The following is an 18,004-nucleotide window of genomic DNA, read 5'->3' as shown; positions in this document are numbered from 1 at the left end:
TAATAATATTCATCATTCAAATCATCCATTGTTTGTTAGAGGGGATAATGATGTGGAAGAATGAAGTGTTTGTTTAATTAATTTTAGAGAGAGAAAAATTAAGAGAGAAGAGAGAAAGAAAAAAAAAGAAATTAAAGAGATGGAGAAGATGATATAATTAATTTTTATTTTTTATTTTGGGGTTTGCTCGTAATAATTAGATAATAAGGGGGTTAATTTATAAAATAAATAAGGATAATTAATTTATTAGTCCCTATATTTTGACAAAACACACTGTTTAGTCCTTGTATTTTCAAAAACACATGGTAAGATCCCTAACTTCTTTCTCAGTGAACTGTTTAGTCCTTACGTCTGTTTACCGTTTATGACTTCGGAAATGACTAAATTAAGCTTTACTATTTACCTTCAAACTTCAGAAGAGGAAATCCAATTTAGAAGAAGAAGCTATTTGTCTGAAAAACAAGAAAAAGAACAGACCCAATGCTTACGAATTTGAACGATTAAGAAGAAAACAAAAAAGAATAACATTCAAAGTTGATTTCAGATGCATTAGAGTTTAAAGGAAAGGAAAATAAAGGAAAAGTAGAATGCAAATCCAAATTAACTACCAGAATCTTCATGAGAGTCTAACGGCAGGGACTAAACAGTTCACCGAGAAAAACGTTAGGGACTAAACAGTTCACCTAGAAAAACGTTAGGGACTTTACCGTGTATTTTTGAAAATACAGGGACTAAACAGTGTGTTTTGTCAAAATATAGGGACTAATAAATTAATTACCCAATAAATAAATATAAGGACCAAATTAACTCTTTTCATTTTGACTTTTAACACCGTTAGTCAATTTGATATGTGTTTGCTAACGGAATGAACCTCAAGGTACCATTTTGCAAACTTTTAAACCACATAGGTGTTGTTCGAAAACAGATGTAACCAAAAGGTTTATTTTTGTACTTTTCCTTTTATTTTACATTCCTTATATGTTGATTACGTTTAATGAAACTTATTTTTACTGAAAAAAACTTTCAATATGAACAATGCTTTGGCCTTGGAAATTGTGAAAGAAGAACACGTTTACAAAACAAACCCCACAAATTGAAATTGACTATAGGATTTAATTATGAAATTGATAATAAATAATAAATAAATAGATAAATGATTTAATGGTTGATAACTATAATTTGGTAAAACTATAAATAATTAAATCAGAATTTGTTATTTCAAATTTAAAATATATTTCAATGAATTTCAAATTTAAAATATACTGTAAAATAAATTTTAAAGATGATTTCATATGTAATCTCCTAAAAAAGAATAACAGTATATTTGAAAAAGTGGAATAAAAATCTCAAAATTGATATTATATGAATTTCATCGCCCAATTATTACTAATGGGCTTTAGTAAGGGCGGCTCAATTGTTTCAGAGGTTTTAAGCGTAATTTGAATATTCTTTTGATAAAGTTAAATTAATAAAAACAAAATTTAGTCAATTCTTATATATTAAGATGAAGAAGAACCAAAATGATGATCAAATTCGTTGAACTTTTGTAGAAAATGAAATAGTTAGCAGCTATATTATTGTTAAGGTAAAATATAATTTCTTTTTATGGTTTGACCATTTTACAAACACAGTTTCATTAAACCCTAAGAATTTAATGCTTGATAACTGTAATTTAATAAAGCTATAAATAATTAAATCAAAATCTGTTATTTCAAATTTAAATTATTTTTCAGTGATATTTCAAATTTAAAATATGGTTAACTATAAAATAAATTTTAAAGATGATTTTGTATGTACTTTCCTAAAAAATAACGGCATATTTTAAAAAGTAGAATAAAAATCTCAAAACTGATATTATATGGATTTCATCGTCCAATTATTACTAATGAGCTTTAGTAAGGATGACTCAATTGTTTTAGAGGCTTTAAGCCTAATTTGAATATTCTTTTGATAAATTTAAATTAATAAAAATAAAATTTAGTCAATTCTTATTAAGACGAAGAAGAACCAAAATGATGATCAAATTCGTTGAACCTTTTGTAAAAAACGAAATAGTTAGCTGCTATATTATTATTAAGTTAGATCAATTTAACCACATTATTATAAAACACATATATTTTTATTTTTTAATTTGGTCATTCATAATTTGGGAATTTGGGTGTTTTTCTCAAGTTATTTGCTAAAATTAGCTAGCTTTGCTAGCTATTTTTATTTATTATTTAATAATAAAATTTACAATTAAATAAATGGCCTAACCCCTTCCCAGCCCCTTAAATTTGTAACTTTTTTTCATTTAGCCACCTAAACTTAGAGTGTTCTCATTTAACCACTTAAATTCAATAAATGAGACACCTTTAGCCCTTATAAGCCTACATGGCACTTACGTGTCACTTGTTGCATTCCCAACCCCTTAAACTTGTAACTTTTTTTCATTTAGCCACTATAACGGTAAAATTTCGCCACTTAAAGTATCACGAAAACCCTCAAATCCGGGAAGATTGTTTTATGGATGTCCAAATTATGAGGTTAGTTGTTTAATAACTTAATTGGTTATGATAAATTAATAACTGCATTTGACGAATTGCTAATTTTTTAAAATTTTGATTTGGAAAAAGAGGCTTACAATAATTGAGTTTAAGTGGCTAAATGGGAAGACCTAAAGTTAAAATGGCTAAATGAAAAAAAGTAAGAAGTTTAAGGGGCTGGAAAAGGGTTAGACCTTGAGTTTAAGTGGCTAAATGGGAAGACCTAAAGTTATAGTGGCTAAATGAAAAAAAAGCTACAAGTTTAAAGGTTATGCCTAAATAAATAGGGTTTAATTTCTGTTCAAGTTCTTAATCTTCTGCTTCTAAATTCTTCTAGGGTTTAATTTCTGTTCAATTTCTTATTCTTCTTCTTCTAAATTCTTCTAGGGTTTAATTTCTGTTTTGTGTTTATCTGTTATTTCATACATTTATCAATTACTTATATATCATCATTATTCATTATCGTTAGGGTTTAATTTCTGTTTTGTATTTGTGTGTTTATTTCCTACATTTATCAATTAGTTATATATAATCATTATTTGTTATCCCTAGTTTTTGTTGTTGTTGGTATTAAGATAATGGATACAGGATTCATGAGTTCGAGTTCTTCTCCACGTTCGAGATTCCCATTTCATTTTCAGAAAAGGAATTCTAATAATGAAAATGTAATATCTTATTCATCCTTAAACCACATTTCTTAGTTAATTGATTGAGAATGTATAGGACTTAGTATTTTATACATATGATGTTAGCAGTTGGATAGATTTATACCGAATCGATCGGCCATGGATATGGATTTTGCACATTACATGTTAACAGAAGGTAAAAAGGGTCAAGAGGATAACGCATTACCTTGCTCTGCATCAAGTCAGTCTTACAGGAAGCTACTGGCAGAAACTTTAAAATATAAACAGGACTCGAATTCTAGCTTTCAAGAACAAACCTCCTGCTCCTGTTGAATTGATTCCTCAGCAACACATTTCCTCAGCTAATCTCCAACCCAACCCCATCAAGCGTCAGGTTTCTTTCTTTCTTTTTTACCCTTCCTTTTGCTACATTACTTCTGTTAATACTAAATTCTTCTGTAATTTTTGATTTAGACTTCTGAGGTGGCACTCCGTCTGCCTCATATTGTTGATGTTTTCTACCTCAATTTGTTGGATTGGGGCAACAGAAATCTTCTAGCCTTAGCTCTAGGCAGGACAGTAAATTTGTTGAATCCTCTTACTGGTTCTGAATCTGAACTTGTGCCAATAGATGATGGAATTGGTCCTGTTACTAGTGTGAATTGGGCTCCCAATGGATGCCACATTGCTGTTGGTTTGAACAACTCTGAAGTACAATTATGGGATTGTTCTTCCAACACAATGGTAAAATGCGATTTCTGTTTCCGTTTCTATATAATATGTATTGATGTTCCTTTCGGGTGGAGTGGAAGTATCAATTTCATGTTTGAGTCAAAATGGTGTCATATGGGTTCTAAATGCTAGAAAAAATGATTTTCCTTTTAGAAATTGTCACACCTTCGGGAGATTAATTGGTTTGGTTTTGGTTTTTGTTTTTGTTTTGCAGCTAAGAAAATTGAAAGGTGGGCATACTTCAAGAGTAGGGGCATTGGCATGGAATAATAACCATGTCCTTACTACAGGAGGAATGGATGGTCAAGTAATTAACAATGATGTGAGAATTAGCTCACACATTGTTGAGACATTCAGAGGGCACCATGGAGAAGTGTGTGGGCTTAAATGGTCGCCTTCGGGGCAACAATTAGCGAGCGGAGGCAACGATAACCTTGTCCACATATGGGATAGATCCGTGGCATCATCTACGCAATGGCTTCACAGGCTTGAAGACCATACATCTACGGTTAAAGCTCTTGCTTGGTGTCCTTTCCAACGAAACTTACTGGCTACCGGAGGAGGCGTTGGAGATAGGTGTATTAAGTTTTGGAATACACGCACTGGGGCTTGCTTGAACTCAGTATATACTGGGTCTGAGGTTTGCTCTTTGTTGTGGAATAAGCATGAGAGGGAACTGCTTAGTTCTCATGGGTTCACTAGGAATCAGCTCACTCTATGGAAATATCAATCCATGGTTAAAATGGGTGAACTCACTGGTCATACATCAAGACTACTTTGCATGACTCAGAGTCCGGATGGTTCCACAGTGGCCACTGTTGCAGGTGATAAAACACTTCAATTTTGGAATGTATTTGGGCTTCCAGAACCGCCATTTTCCAACTTTGCTCGAACCCGAATCTGCTGATGAGACTCAGGAGAGGAGCAGCTCAAGCACAAGTTTCCCATAGCTTTTGATTTTAAGAAAGGCTCTAGTTAAAGATGTGCAGTAAATTAACATTGAGTTTATGAGATGTAGAGCAAAGAGTTTATTAATAAAAAGTTAATTAGTCGTTTTTTGATGATGGTATTTTTCAATTGCTTGAAGTTTTGCATAAACATTAAGTTACATTTTAATTGAAGTTTTGCATCCCATATTTGCATCAGCCATCATTGATCTTATGGCAGAAAAAACAAAGTATAACCGGAGTGAATTAATCATGTAGTAACTGCAAGAAGCATATTCCGATGGTTCTGTTTTCAAGAAATATTGTCTATTTAGTTCATTTACTTTTAGTTTGTGAAGAAAAGATTTTAGTATATTTCGAATGTGTTTATTGTCTAGGTGTTTTAAGTCATTTGGCGCATGGAGTTTAATACACACATGATAGTGCAAGGTCAACAGTATCATTATTGTTATCTTCTGTTTAGGCGGATATTGGCCTTTCAATGGGAATCTGAGGAACAGAGGTTGCTAAAGAAAACTTAGATATAATAATCTTGGATGATAATTTTGCTTCAGTTGGAAAGGTCAGTTATGTTTATCTACTTCGATCATGTGATGTTTTGTCTCAGTTTGAGATCTATTATGAAGCATGATTGGCATGGACTTTTTTCTATTACTTATTCTTTGTTGTACTTGTCCTACCCTCTTTCTGCTCTTGATTTTTTTTTCTAGCTGTTACTTAGAAAAGCTAAGTAATTGAACCATCATGTCTATCTGCTATTTGAACATGTATGTTTAACTATATGCAAATGCAATACATTATTTTTCTTATTTATGGGTGAATAATTCTGCTGTTTGTAGGTTGTACAATGGGGCAGATCTGTGTATGCAAACATTCAGAAATTTATCCACTTCCAGCTTACAGTTAATGTGGCAGCTCTCATTATAAATGTTGTAGCCGCAATTTCATCTGGTGATGTTCCCTTAAATGCTCTCCAGGTCTGTAGCTTTTCTTCTCTCATGTTCCTAAAACAAGTAAAAGAGGACCCTATTATGGATACCTTGTTAATATTTCTAGTTTTTTTCCCGCTTAGAGCTTGTCTGGGTTAACCTTATTATGGATACTCTTGGAGCTTTGGCATTGGCTACAGAAACTCCGACAGATCACCTTATGCATAGGCCCCCAGTTGGTCGCAGGTGAGAAATACTATGATTGCAAGAAGCTGTTCGTAAAATGAAATTGATCTGTACTTGCTGATGGTGGTGCATTTAAACTTACATTAGTACATATATTTTTTCTTCCAGGGAGCCACTTGTAACTAATATCATGTGGAGGAACCTGCTGTTACAGGTAAGAATTAGGATAACAAGCCTGTAGTAGTCATTTGGATATATATGTTCACTTCAAATAGTTTTTCTTATAATTTCAGGCGGTATATCAAGTGAGTGTGTTGCTGGTCCTTAATTTCCATGGAAAAAGTTTATTAGGGCCGAAGGATGATAACCATGACGAAGCAAACAAAGTGAAGGATACCTTGATATTCGATGCGTTTGTGCTTTGTCAAGTGAGCCTCTTACTCTGTATGCATCACTAGAGTGAAAGCTTTATTTTCTGGTGTATCTTGTTTTGGAGTTCTTTGCTTCATCTGGTGATGTTCCCTTAAATGCTGTCCAGGTCTGTAGCTTTTTAACAATTTTATTTTTTATATTTTTTGGCAGGCGTACAAACCACAAGACCATCATATACAGATGCACCACCTGCTCACTATACATTGTAGTTTGGATTCTTCTGGTTTTATTCTTCTTTCGGTTCATAAAAGAAAGAGATGAATTAATGAATGTCATTGTTTCCATAGATTAAAGAGTATATCGCACTAGATATCATCACAAAAATTAAACAAAATAAATTCACATCCATGATACATATATGCAGCGGCGGAGATACAGGCTTTGGAGGGGCTTGGGCCCTTCCAGGACACGAAACTATTATTATTATTATTATTATGAATGGTTTTAGTTTCGACACATTAAGGTTGGGGTGATTATTTAATTAATTAATTTCGTATTTAATTATAAAATTCAACTTGATTAATATATGATAGGGGATAATTTTTTTAAATTTGTTTAAAACGATCCAATCTTATTTTTGTAGTCCAAATCTAGCTTAATTGTGAGAAATACTATGATTGCTGGAAGCTGCTCGTAAAATGAAATTGATCTGTACTTGCGGATGCGGATGGTGGTGCATTTGAACTTAATTAGTACATATATTTTTTTGATTGGAGATCTAGCATAGTATGCTGAAAGAGTTGTTGATTGGTTATCTTGCACATCTTCAATGAATATATTTGAAGGAGTAACACTAGTTCTTCAGGTGAGGCTGCTTTATATTCTCCAATTTTTCTTTTTAGACAGTCTTTTATTGTGATTTTAATTTATTTCTTTCTCCGGGTCTCTCTTGCAGGTCCTTTTATTGAATTTATATGAAAGTTCTTTGATACGAGCAAAGCTCAATTGGAAGCAATGGTTGATTTGTGCAATCATTGCTTTTATCAGGTCGGTGACAAGATTCATGCATTTATTTTTAATTTTAAATGTTAGTAATTGATTTTCAAATATTTCGATGGATGGTTATAAATTGGAATCTCTCAATTGCCTATCCTGTGCTCGAGAGGGTCCTCCCACTTTCTTGGCACGGCAGCACCTCGAGGTGCATTTAGTTGGCATACATGAGACTCGGGATATTCCTCGCTTTATTTTTCCTTTAGCTTTTACATTAGTTTGGATTATTTTTTCCTTGGTCTTTTACAGGCTACAGATTATATCATATGTTAGCAGAAACTTGAAATTTGATGTTTACATTTCTATATTCTGCTTTCTATATAACTTTTCAATGACGAGAGGTTCATTTTTTCCTCTGTTGTAGCTGGCCTCTTGCTGTAGTTGGCAAACTTATCCCTGCTCCAAAAAGTAAGCATCAGGTTGAAGTGAATCATGCGGCATCAACTTTTGCTTCGATTTAATATACAGGCTTGACAATGCTCTTCGAATCTGTTTTTCAGCATGAGGAGTTCCGCACAGACGTATAAACCTTTTTCTTTTACAACAGTTTTTAGGACCTTTATTCTTTTTCCTTTCATATGGATCTTTTTGAATAAAGGCAGGGACGAAGTAGGTATAGGCGCTAGGCATCCCAACTAGGTCGGCACCCCCGCAACCTAAACCTCCAAAACCCGATTGAATAAAAAATAAAAATGTGCAAGGGGAGAGGAAAACAGGAAAACAAAAAAGAAAAACAGCTAAGAAAATCTAACGTGTGCAACGTTACATAAGTCATCGAAAACGAAAGAGGAGCAGGGCGGCGGGCATGTATGCCACCACCTAATCTGTGTAGCAGTGACGCCAATGCGTGCAAGGGCATCTGCGGCTTGGTTTCCCTCGTGATAGATGTGCGAGACCACAAGCTCCATTTGAGAGCATTGCATAAGGCAGCGGTGCCATTCCCGTCTGATACGCCACGACACCTCCAGCGAACGATTCCTGAACAGGTTCACCACATACATGGAATCCATCTCGACCCAGATATTTAACCATCCTTTCTCCCAAGCCACATCAATGGCAAACATTGCAGCGCGAAGTTCCGCGGCTTGTGCCGTAGCCGATGGGATTGGAAACGCGTAGCAGCCCCGACAAAACCCTCTGCTGGTTCTGAAAATCCCTCCGGCACCTGCAGCACCCGGGGCTCCCAATGCAGAACCGTCGGTGTTCACCTTTAGCCATCCTGGCGGGGGAGGCACCCATCGGACAACCGTAGTGTGTCGCGCAGGAGGAGTACGAAAAGGCAGAAGAAGATTATGTAGTGTGGCGGCATTCCTGCTGCTGCCGCTATGCCCGCTGTATAAGTTATCCGACTTGCAAATGAGGCTCTTAAGCCGACAGATGGAACTTTGGATTGAAGGGAGCTCGGAGTTAAAGACCGCCAGGTTCTGACTACGCCAGATCAGCCAGAGGCAACCCAGAACCGCCGATTTCCATAACCTTTGCACATGTCGGTGACCCTGAAAGATCAACAGCTTGTCAAAGAAGATTAGAAATGTACCTGTGGTATCCATTCGAGTGTTGAACAGAGAGCCGATACAATGCCATAGTGCCGACGCATAAGAGCAGTGCAGGAACAGATGGTCTCTTGTCTCAGAATGGGTGTGGCATAGCTCACATCGAGAGACCAGTTGGAGCCCCTTTCTCTCAAGGAAATCATGAGTTGCAATCCCATGATTTAGAATCTTCCAGCACACGACCGATCTAGAGGGAGGGAGGAAATTCCCCCACACGAATTTAAACCAGGTGACCTCATTGAGGGTCGGACGAAGCTTAGAGTATAGACTCCGAACTGAAAATCTGCTCGTGTCCGCCTCTTCCCAAATGCAGGCATCATCTGCGAAATCCGAACGATTAACAGCCATTATCAGATTCTGTAGGTCTAACGGTAAGTGATGAATATTAACCCATTCATCCCCGTTGAGGTAGTTTTCAACACTGCAAAAGGACGTTCGTTCCGCCTCAATACTCAAGTGATCCGCCACAGACGGCTTCAACTAGAGGTTGGTCCAGAAGTTTAGGGAAGAATGTCGACCTATCCACCATAAACTCTCCGAGCGGAGCCTCTGCGTGATACATTTACAAGTGGACCAGATCGTAGAGGTATATACATACCGTTTTGGAAGCCCAACGTCTGACAGTAGCCGGCTTCTCAACAGCGTAGCCACAAAGGATTTCCCCTGTAGTATCTCCTAGCCAAGCTTCCCTAAGAGGGCAGAGTTAAAGGTTGCTAAATCTTTAATACCCAGACCTCCACATTTCAGGGGCCGGCAACATTGATCCCAATTAACTGTTATCAGCTTCTTCGTGTCACGACATCCAGTCCAAAGGAAATTCCTTATACCCCTAGTAATCCGGTTAATAAGTTGTAGCGGCCACTTATAAACCATGAATGAATGGACCAAGGCACCAGTCATAGAAGACTTGATGAGAGTGAGTCTCCCAGCAAATGACAGGGATTTACCTTTCCAATTGTCGAATTTAGAGAGGAAACGGTCAGCCAGCGGGGCAAGATGTCTGGACTTCTGCGCCCCCTGGAAGATTAGGACTCCAAGGTAGTCGAATGGCATGTTACACACCCGTATCCCTAAAATTTCAGATAACCTGCGAGACCTGACATTTGTAATCCTTCTGCTGAAATAAGCTGTGGATTTACCCCAGCTAACTTCCTGTCCGGAGATGCTTTTGTAAAAGCGAAAGAGCTCCTTTATATTTCTCGTATTATTCAGCGTAGCCTTACCAAAAAGCATCATATCATCAGCATAAAGCAGGTGAGGGAAATGATTTACCAGATGTGTAATCCATATTCCTGAATGAACCTTCCAATTCCAATTTCTGTAGCCATCTACTGAAAAAGTCCTCTACAATGCCAAAAAGTATCGGAGATAGAGGATCCCCTTGACGGACGCCCCTTGAGCACGGAAAATACCCCTTAGCCGAGCCGTCAATTAGAATTGAGATTCGAGCCGACGATAGTATATTAAGGATCCAGTCCCTAAATCTTAGAGAGAAACCAAAACTCTCCATTACGGCTAGTAGGAAGCTCCAATCCAAAGTATCGAACGCTTTCCTGATGTCAATTGTAAGTGCCATGTTTCCTCCAAAACAATTTTTATCGAGCCTATTAATGCCCTCCGACGATTCTGCGATACAGTGATGAATTTGATGCCCTTTTATGAATCTGAACTGGTTGGGAGAGATGATCCTGGCAGCAATATCCGCTAGCCGATCCGCTATAATTTTTGTGATTATTTTATAAGTGAAATTGCTCATAACAATTGGTCTGAAGTTTTCAATTCTATTGGCACCTTGAGATTTCGGGATGAGAGCCATAAGGTTTGAATTCAGTCCCGGAAAAATGTAACCTGTGTTAAAGAATTCTTTCACTTCGTCACAGACGTCCTTGCCGATCACATCCCAGAACGACTTAAAGAAGCAGCCACCAAACCCATCGGGACCGGGTGCACTATCGCTGTCCATGCCAAACACAGTATCACGAATTTGGGTGTCAGAGGGGCAAGCCGTGAGCAAATTGTTTTCTCCCTCCGTGACCATCTGCGGGATGACAGAGCTAATAGGGTCCAAATTGCTTGGGTCCCCGGGATTGCGGAATAGGTCAGAGTAGAACTCTACCACGTGATCAGTGATGGCCTCAGGGTCAGAAGACATCACGTCCCCTATCAACAAAGATTGAAGACCGGCCTGCAATTTCCGCCCCTTCGCTGCTTTGTGGAAATAAGCTGAGTTGCGGTCCCCCGTTTTTAGCCACTTTGACCTGCTCCTATCCCTAAGCATGACCTCTTGCCTGTAGAGCTGAAGATCCAGGTCTTGTTGTGCTTCATTCTCAAGCTCATAAAGCGTATCAGAAAGGCCCAAAGCATTGATTTCCTCCTGAACTGACCCGAGTCGGCTTTCAGCAAGCTTGATGTTAACATCCACCCGCCCAAAAACATTTTTATTCCAATCCCTGATAATCGGACGCAGCGTCTTCAGCTTATGGCAAAGCAATTGTGTAGGCGGCAGAGATAGGGTCGCGGACGACTAGTGATTGGCTATAACCTGCTTGAGTTACGGATGTGTGATCCACATTGGAAGAAATCTAAACCTGGAGACCCTGCGTTGAGACAAGGAGCAGTGAAGGAGAATAGGGCAGTGATCGGAGCAATGTCTAGGGAAGGCCATACATGTCAGGCTCCCCCAATTATCAGTGAATCCCGGGCTAACCAGCACCCTATCCAGTCGACATTCCACATGTGCAGACCCACGTCTGCCGTTAGTCCAGGTGAGCTGAGGGCCAGAATTCTCGATCTCCAACAGATCACAATGGGTAATAAATGAACGAAAATCAGCACATGAGCTCAAGGAAGGCGGGGATCCGGACTTCTCGTGCGCCCCGGTGACGGCGTTGAAGTCACCTAATACCACCCAGTTCTGATCATTACGGAAGCCATTAGACAAAAGATCCTCCCAAAGAGCCAGACGACCCATAGCTGAAGTGCTACCATAAACAAAGGAGATTCGAGTGTCCATATTACTGATGCGGACGTCCAGAGTGACATGTTGTTCGTGATTGTAAAACAATGCCGTGCTATGGGCATCTCTAGCAAGAACCCATAGGGAGGGGAAAGATTTATCATTAGTAGCCACCAATGACATACCAATGGAAGACCAAAACTGTGCCTGTAGCCTGTCAAAACTGATCATCAGTTCCGCAATTCCCAAAAAATGAGGGCGTTGTAAAAAACAGAGCCTCTTCAAGGCTCGTTGAGTTCTCAGGTTAGCAATTCCCCGACAATTCCAGAAGAGAACCTTCATCGATATCTTTTGAGGGGCCGACTAACTCTCTTAGCCCTGGGTTCCAACACCTGTTTGCCTGCATTTCTTCCCACTGTGGTCCATTCACCCTCATTTTCTTTATTTTCTTCGTCGGCCCCTGACCGCCCTTTGTCTGAGAGGATCATGCATTTGTTCTGAGGCACTAAGGTAGGTTCCGGATTGTTAACAGCAGGAGGCCTCAACATACTAATTGGCATGGTCAAGGACCAACCCGGGTCGGAGATGGGGCCAGTATACACTTGCATCGCCTTATGCGCTTCTGAGTCCTCGGATTCCGCCTGGCTACCTTCCTCAGAAGCACTATAATCAGCCCACTTTCGTGAAGATGATTCCGGAGCAAGAGAGTTCTTATTAGAGGTCTGAGACTCCGTCGACACATTCCTGGTGGGTTTCAAATTCCCCTCCTTTATAGAGCTCTGCTTTGGGATTTCCGGTTTATTCTGATTCCTTCGACATTGTGCAATTGTATGACCCACCACGTTACAGACTGAACAGATGCTAGACAAGTGTTCGTATTCCAACTGTATCTAGTGCATTTTGGAATCAGTGTCCACGCGGAGCTTGTACTGTAATTCCTTGGCTAAATCAACATCAATGAGTATTCTGGCATAATGCCCAAATTCTCCTTCTAACGTATTGCGGTCAAAACGCAGTGGGACCCCAACCGCACTAGCAATACCTGAGAGGACTTTCCTATCCCATAACTCCCAGGGCAGACCATAAAATCTAACCCAAACCTGAGCAGATGTGGATTTATAGGCATCTATGTTAAAACCAGGGGACCAATGGGAGAATCGAATGATACCTGGTTTCAGGGCAATGGCGCCTTGGCTCCATACCTCCTGTAACGCTTTCGCGGATGGCATGATGATGTGGTAGAAGCCTTTTCCTAGAGAAATTAATTTCCAGTCCTGTTTTCGGTTCCAAACTGCGTTCAATTTGCATTTCAGATCGGCGTGCTTCCAAGGGGATTCACCCTTGAGCAGAGTTATTCTTCTGATTATTGAGAATTCGCAGGCTTTGAGATTGTCCAGATAGAAGGAAAGTGGAATTTTAATCGATTTAAAACCTCCTTCCTCCGAGATTGTAGGGCGTTCCGAAAGCTTAATGACTCTCGAGCTCAGATTCCCGGTAAGAGCAGCCGAGAAAGATTTTAGGGGCGCCTCTTTAGGAGACGGAATTGAGGATGCGGAGGGTTTGTCCACGACATGCTTCTGAAAGGAGTCACGACTGAATAAATGAGCTATTGAGAACATGGGATCAGTGGGCGGCGTTGGGGCGGCCATAGGAGGGCGGTGGCAAGAAGTTGCAGTGGGGCTAGGTCATCCTTATATCTATCGGTTGTTGTATCAAGATTGGTTCAATTATTATTTTGATAATAATCGGACCCTTTCATATGGATCTTGACAGTAATGTTTTAAGATAGTTGTAGGATTTATTATCTCGGAAAGTAGTGTATCTTTTTGTTGCTTCCACAAAATGCACTGCACTTTGCCCAGATCTAACCCTGCCCTGATGACAAGGGCTTAAAATAGAAAGGTATACCCTTCTTTTGTGCAGGTGGATTGTGTTCGTACGTAGTATATATTAAATCCTAAGTTAAAATGTTTGCTTATATAATTTTCTTTTCAATTGCTTGACATTAATTCTTTGTAATGGGATGTGAAGTATGGTTGAATTTGATTTTTAGTTCAATACTTGCAGTGGAACTATAATTGCTCAAAGTATTGTTGCTTGATTTTTTTACACAAAATCATTATTGGACAGCTCCTTATAATTGTAAGTAGGAGGGAGGGTCTATAATCGGATGGTTAATAAATATGATATGGTGGTGAGACAATATAATCTTTCTTTCCTTCATCATTTTTTGTCATATTTTGAGGTATAGATAGCTTATCATTATAATGTACACCGTTTGAATTAACACACGTGAACTATATTTTATGTAGTGATGCTTGTTTGCACAAACTTATATTTTCTTATTCCGAGTAAAAACAAACTACAATTGTCGAGTTGCGTTTGCCTAAACTGACTACATGAGAACAGTTATTCGATTTAAAATTCTAATTTTATTATTTCATTTAATGTGACGTACACAAACATAGAGACTTAGTGCATCATGGTATCCTGTAATTTATCAAATTATCCTACTCAATTTAAATATGCTCGAAGTGAGCTATTGGTCTATTGAAATTTGTCAAAATCACCTATTAGTTTTCTTAAAGTGACCTAGTGGTATCCTCATAATTATTTTAAATATTTATATTTGTTACAAGCAAGCTCAATTAGTTAATTTGATAGCTATTAAACCATAAAAGTTACATTGGTTTGTATGATGTTATAAAATCATGTACACAGTTGGCATTTGTATGTATTAACGTGGGAAAAGTTATTATTTGCTTGATGTACTATGTCGTTTATGTGTCGAGACAATAATTTAATATCCCATTATATGTACAAAACTAAAAGTTTTGTGTAAATAATAAAGAAAAATGTATAACTATTTAATTTTGCACTACCATTCCGAAAGTGACATCCAAAGATGGACAGGAAAAGCATCTCGCATCGCCTCGCATGAAATTTTATTTTCCTTATTATGGACCTGTAGTATTGTTAGTTTTCCAACATGATTGTGTTTTCATGTTTAGTTTGGATCAGGGGTGCAACCAAGCCGAATCGAGCCGAATTTTAGGTAGGCTCGGTGTTGGCTCGTTAATATCTCGAGTCGAGCTATCTCGAATCGAGCTTTGACCGAGCCGAGCTTTGACCAATCTAACCGAACTTTGACCGAACCAAGCTTTTATCGAACTTCTAACGAGTTTTAACTAAATTTATCATACATGCATGGAATAAGTAGGGTAAGAAATAGAAAAAGCCTTATAACATACCCCATATGAGTTTATAATATTTATAAAGAAAACAATCATGTTATTGTCGAGATTCCAGAACAGTATATGATACTTGTGATAGGAAAACACAAGCTCAGAGAAAAATTTCAAATAATGACATATATATTAAACTTTGTAGTGCATTTTATTCCTTATCAAAATCTAATTGTCTCGCTAAAGACTCACATGTCTAAACTATTTTTGTGTCATTTTTTTTTTGTATGAGTTAAATCTTATTTGAGTTGTGAATTCTGATGAAAACTAATAATAACTAATTAAATATATATATAATGAAATATATATAGTAACTAAAAATAATCGAGTCTGCTCGCGAGCTTTCGAGCCGAACCTGAAGAAGCTTGGACTTAGCTTGTTAGTACTCGAGCCGATCCCGAACTCGAGTCGAGCCCTATCGAACCGAACTTTGATCGAGCTTTCACCGAGTCGAGCTCGAATAGTTTGCGAACTACCAAGACTCGCTTGCACCCCTAGTTTGGATTGTAGATGTGCAACTAGGATAGTCCAATTCACATATGAAGTATTTGTGTAATAAAAAATGTGTTGTGTATATCTGCATTTCATCATGGGAAATAGTGTTCTTATACGATGCATGTTTGTACACATTTAATTAAGAAAAGCTAAAACTTGTGAGCAAACATCTAACAACCCGAGAATCCTATTTTCCCAAAAGGTTATAAGGTCGTATACTTTTATATTTACTACACATGAAAGGTGAAAGTGCTTGTAATAACTAACAATTGGTGAATATGTACAGGGCCATATTATTCTTTTTAGGCCTTATATATCAGCAGGTACTCCAACTTGTCCAAAATAGCATATTGGCTCCCTGAACTTTAAGAAGGTCTCATTAGGTCCTTCAACTTGCTTAATCCGTAACCTTTAAACACAAAATTCTCTATTCCATCAGATCATTACTGTTTGTATTTCACGCGCAGTGACGTGGAAAAATAGCATGACACATTGTTTTTCTACGGGATAGTCGATCCGTCAATGGTAAAAAACCTAATTTCTGAAAATTCATACATCATCTCTCTGTCTATTCTCTCAATTCATGGAGTTGAACCCTAATCGCTGAAATCGATCACTCTTAAACGGTGAGGGAATCAGTAAACGTGAGTAAGTGACCCTGATTTAAGTAAAAAGAGATTAACTTAGATTTTGAACATCTGGTTTTGAACGTCTGATATAAAGAGAAGGAAATAGAAGGTTGCTGTGTTTGTAGAAAATCAACAACAAGACATACAGTTGGTAAGTCTATTTTCTCTATTTTATTCGACTTGCAAGAGTATTTTTGCTATAATGTTCAAAAGTAAGAGCAATTTTATTCTTTAGGAAATTGAAAACATGTGGGTCAGATAGTTTGTCTGCATTTTGTACCTCTCTTTTTGGTAGTGAAAATAGTATTTATCTCTTACATAATGTTAAAGTATTATCTTTACCTCATTATAATGTTAAAGTTATTTTCATTGTTTTATTCTGCAAGATTCTCATAGCATATGTGTTTTTATTTGCTTTTTAGTGGAAAGCATGAATGAATCATTATTCAGTATTATGTGGCATCACGGAGGGAATGTAAAAGAAAATGGAGGGTGTATAAATTACATTGGGGGCAGTTATGAGGTTTTAGATAATTATGATTTCGACAAACTTTCTCGAATAGATCTTCTTTGGATTATTAGAGAAAAGTTTAAGTACCAAGTATGTGGTCCTCTTTACTACCAAAAGGAGGGCAAAACAGATTTCACTGAGATTGTGGATGATGCTTCTTTATGGGATATGATGAAGGGATTGAAAAAGGGGGATATTGTTGATGTATTTGTGGACTCGGTTGCTTTGGATGGAAGGGAAAACATGGCAGATGGGTCCCACAAGGCTGATGACTTGTCAAGTGTTGCAAACATGGTTATTAAGACATCATCTACTACATGCTCTAATGTTGTAAATGTAAATAAAGAAGGCCAACCACTTACTGGGGAATTAAATGTTATTGATGCCCTGAATATAGAAGACATAGTTGTTGAAGAACTGAATGAAGAAGGCACTGATGTTGACTATAACGGTGTAGATGATCACAATGAACCAGTACAATCAGAGGATAAAGATGGCTCTAGTTCTGGATCTGAAGCTGAATCTAACACTACAGATGATGAACTATATAATGCAGAAGTTGAAGATGATGAAGCCAGCGAACGAGATGAAGAGGGAGAGGAGATTAAAAACACAGTCTCAAGGCATAGAAAGGAAAGATCTAGGAGGAATAGAGGTGTTGGCCAAAAGGAGATAGAATTGAGGGAAGCTGGTCCCGATATTGGATTTGATGACTGGTTAAAGAAAGGTAACAACTACGGTGGTTTATTGGGGGGTGATGAAGATTATATAGGGAGTTCTGATGCTGACAGTTTTGCTTCGGATGATGAAGAAGGAGTTGACGGTGAGATAGAATTACCAAGCAGAAGGAGAAATAAAAGAATCCATTATGATCCTAACTGTGAGGAGACATTATGGGAGTTAGGGATGATATTTGAAAATGTGGAGCAATATAGAGAAGCAATTACGAAATATGCTGTGAAGAAAGGTGTTCAACTAACATTAAGGCCAAATGACCAGATAAGGGTTAGGGCTAAATGTTTGAAAACTTGTACATGGCATCTGTTTGCAAGTAAGCAGAAAAGGTCCCAAAATTTCCTAATCAAAACATATTACCCAGTGCACACATGTTATAGGACTAATAGAAATAGACACTGTAATACAAAGTTCTTAACAACATACTTGAAGCAAAAGGTGGTTGATAATCCTGGAGTCAAAATATGGCAGCTACAAGAACATGTGAAGACAGAACTTGAGATATATGTA

At 37.8% G+C, this 18,004-nt stretch overlaps 2 protein-coding genes across 3 annotated transcripts; both read left to right on the top strand.

The window, feature by feature from the left end:
• Nucleotides 1–2,870: 2,870 nt before the first annotated feature.
• Nucleotides 2,871–4,936, top strand: LOC136203045 (cell division cycle 20.2, cofactor of APC complex-like). 2 transcript variants are annotated; one of them, XM_065994084.1, is made up of 3 exons: nucleotides 2,871–3,190; nucleotides 3,281–3,545; nucleotides 4,098–4,936. In XM_065994084.1, the coding sequence occupies exon 3, from the start codon at nucleotides 4,179–4,181 to the stop codon at nucleotides 4,788–4,790; it is 612 nt and encodes a 203-aa protein (XP_065850156.1). In that variant the 5' UTR covers nucleotides 2,871–3,190; nucleotides 3,281–3,545; nucleotides 4,098–4,178; the 3' UTR covers nucleotides 4,791–4,936. The 2 variants fall into 2 exon arrangements, with proteins under 2 accessions (XP_065850156.1, XP_065850155.1); XM_065994083.1 differs by having other exon boundaries at nucleotides 2,871–3,545.
• Nucleotides 4,937–5,246: 310 nt separating this feature from the next.
• Nucleotides 5,247–6,586, top strand: LOC136203975 (calcium-transporting ATPase 8, plasma membrane-type-like). The gene is made up of 7 exons (XM_065995180.1): nucleotides 5,247–5,259; nucleotides 5,385–5,392; nucleotides 5,670–5,807; nucleotides 5,887–6,005; nucleotides 6,114–6,159; nucleotides 6,239–6,389; nucleotides 6,528–6,586. The coding sequence occupies exons 1-7, from the start codon at nucleotides 5,247–5,249 to the stop codon at nucleotides 6,584–6,586; spliced, it is 534 nt and encodes a 177-aa protein (XP_065851252.1).
• The last annotated feature ends 11,418 nt before the right edge of the window (nucleotides 6,587–18,004 follow it).

Source organism: Euphorbia lathyris, chromosome 8, assembly GCF_963576675.1.
Source record: "Euphorbia lathyris chromosome 8, ddEupLath1.1, whole genome shotgun sequence".
Lineage (NCBI taxonomy): Eukaryota > Viridiplantae > Streptophyta > Magnoliopsida > Malpighiales > Euphorbiaceae > Euphorbia > Euphorbia lathyris.
This window is presented reverse-complemented; position numbering and strand designations above follow the sequence as displayed.

Bases quoted from the DNA above. Each gene is read 5' to 3' on its own strand.
- LOC136203045 (XM_065994084.1), top strand. From the start codon at position 4,179: ATGGATGGTCAAGTAATTAACAATGATGTGAGAATTAGCTCACACATT.
- LOC136203975 (XM_065995180.1), top strand. The intron at 6,160-6,238 runs GTAAGAATTAGG...TTATAATTTCAG, and splicing joins GGAGGAACCTGCTGTTACAG to GCGGTATATCAAGTGAGTGT. The intron at 6,390-6,527 runs GTATGCATCACT...ATTTTTTGGCAG, and splicing joins TCAAGTGAGCCTCTTACTCT to GCGTACAAACCACAAGACCA.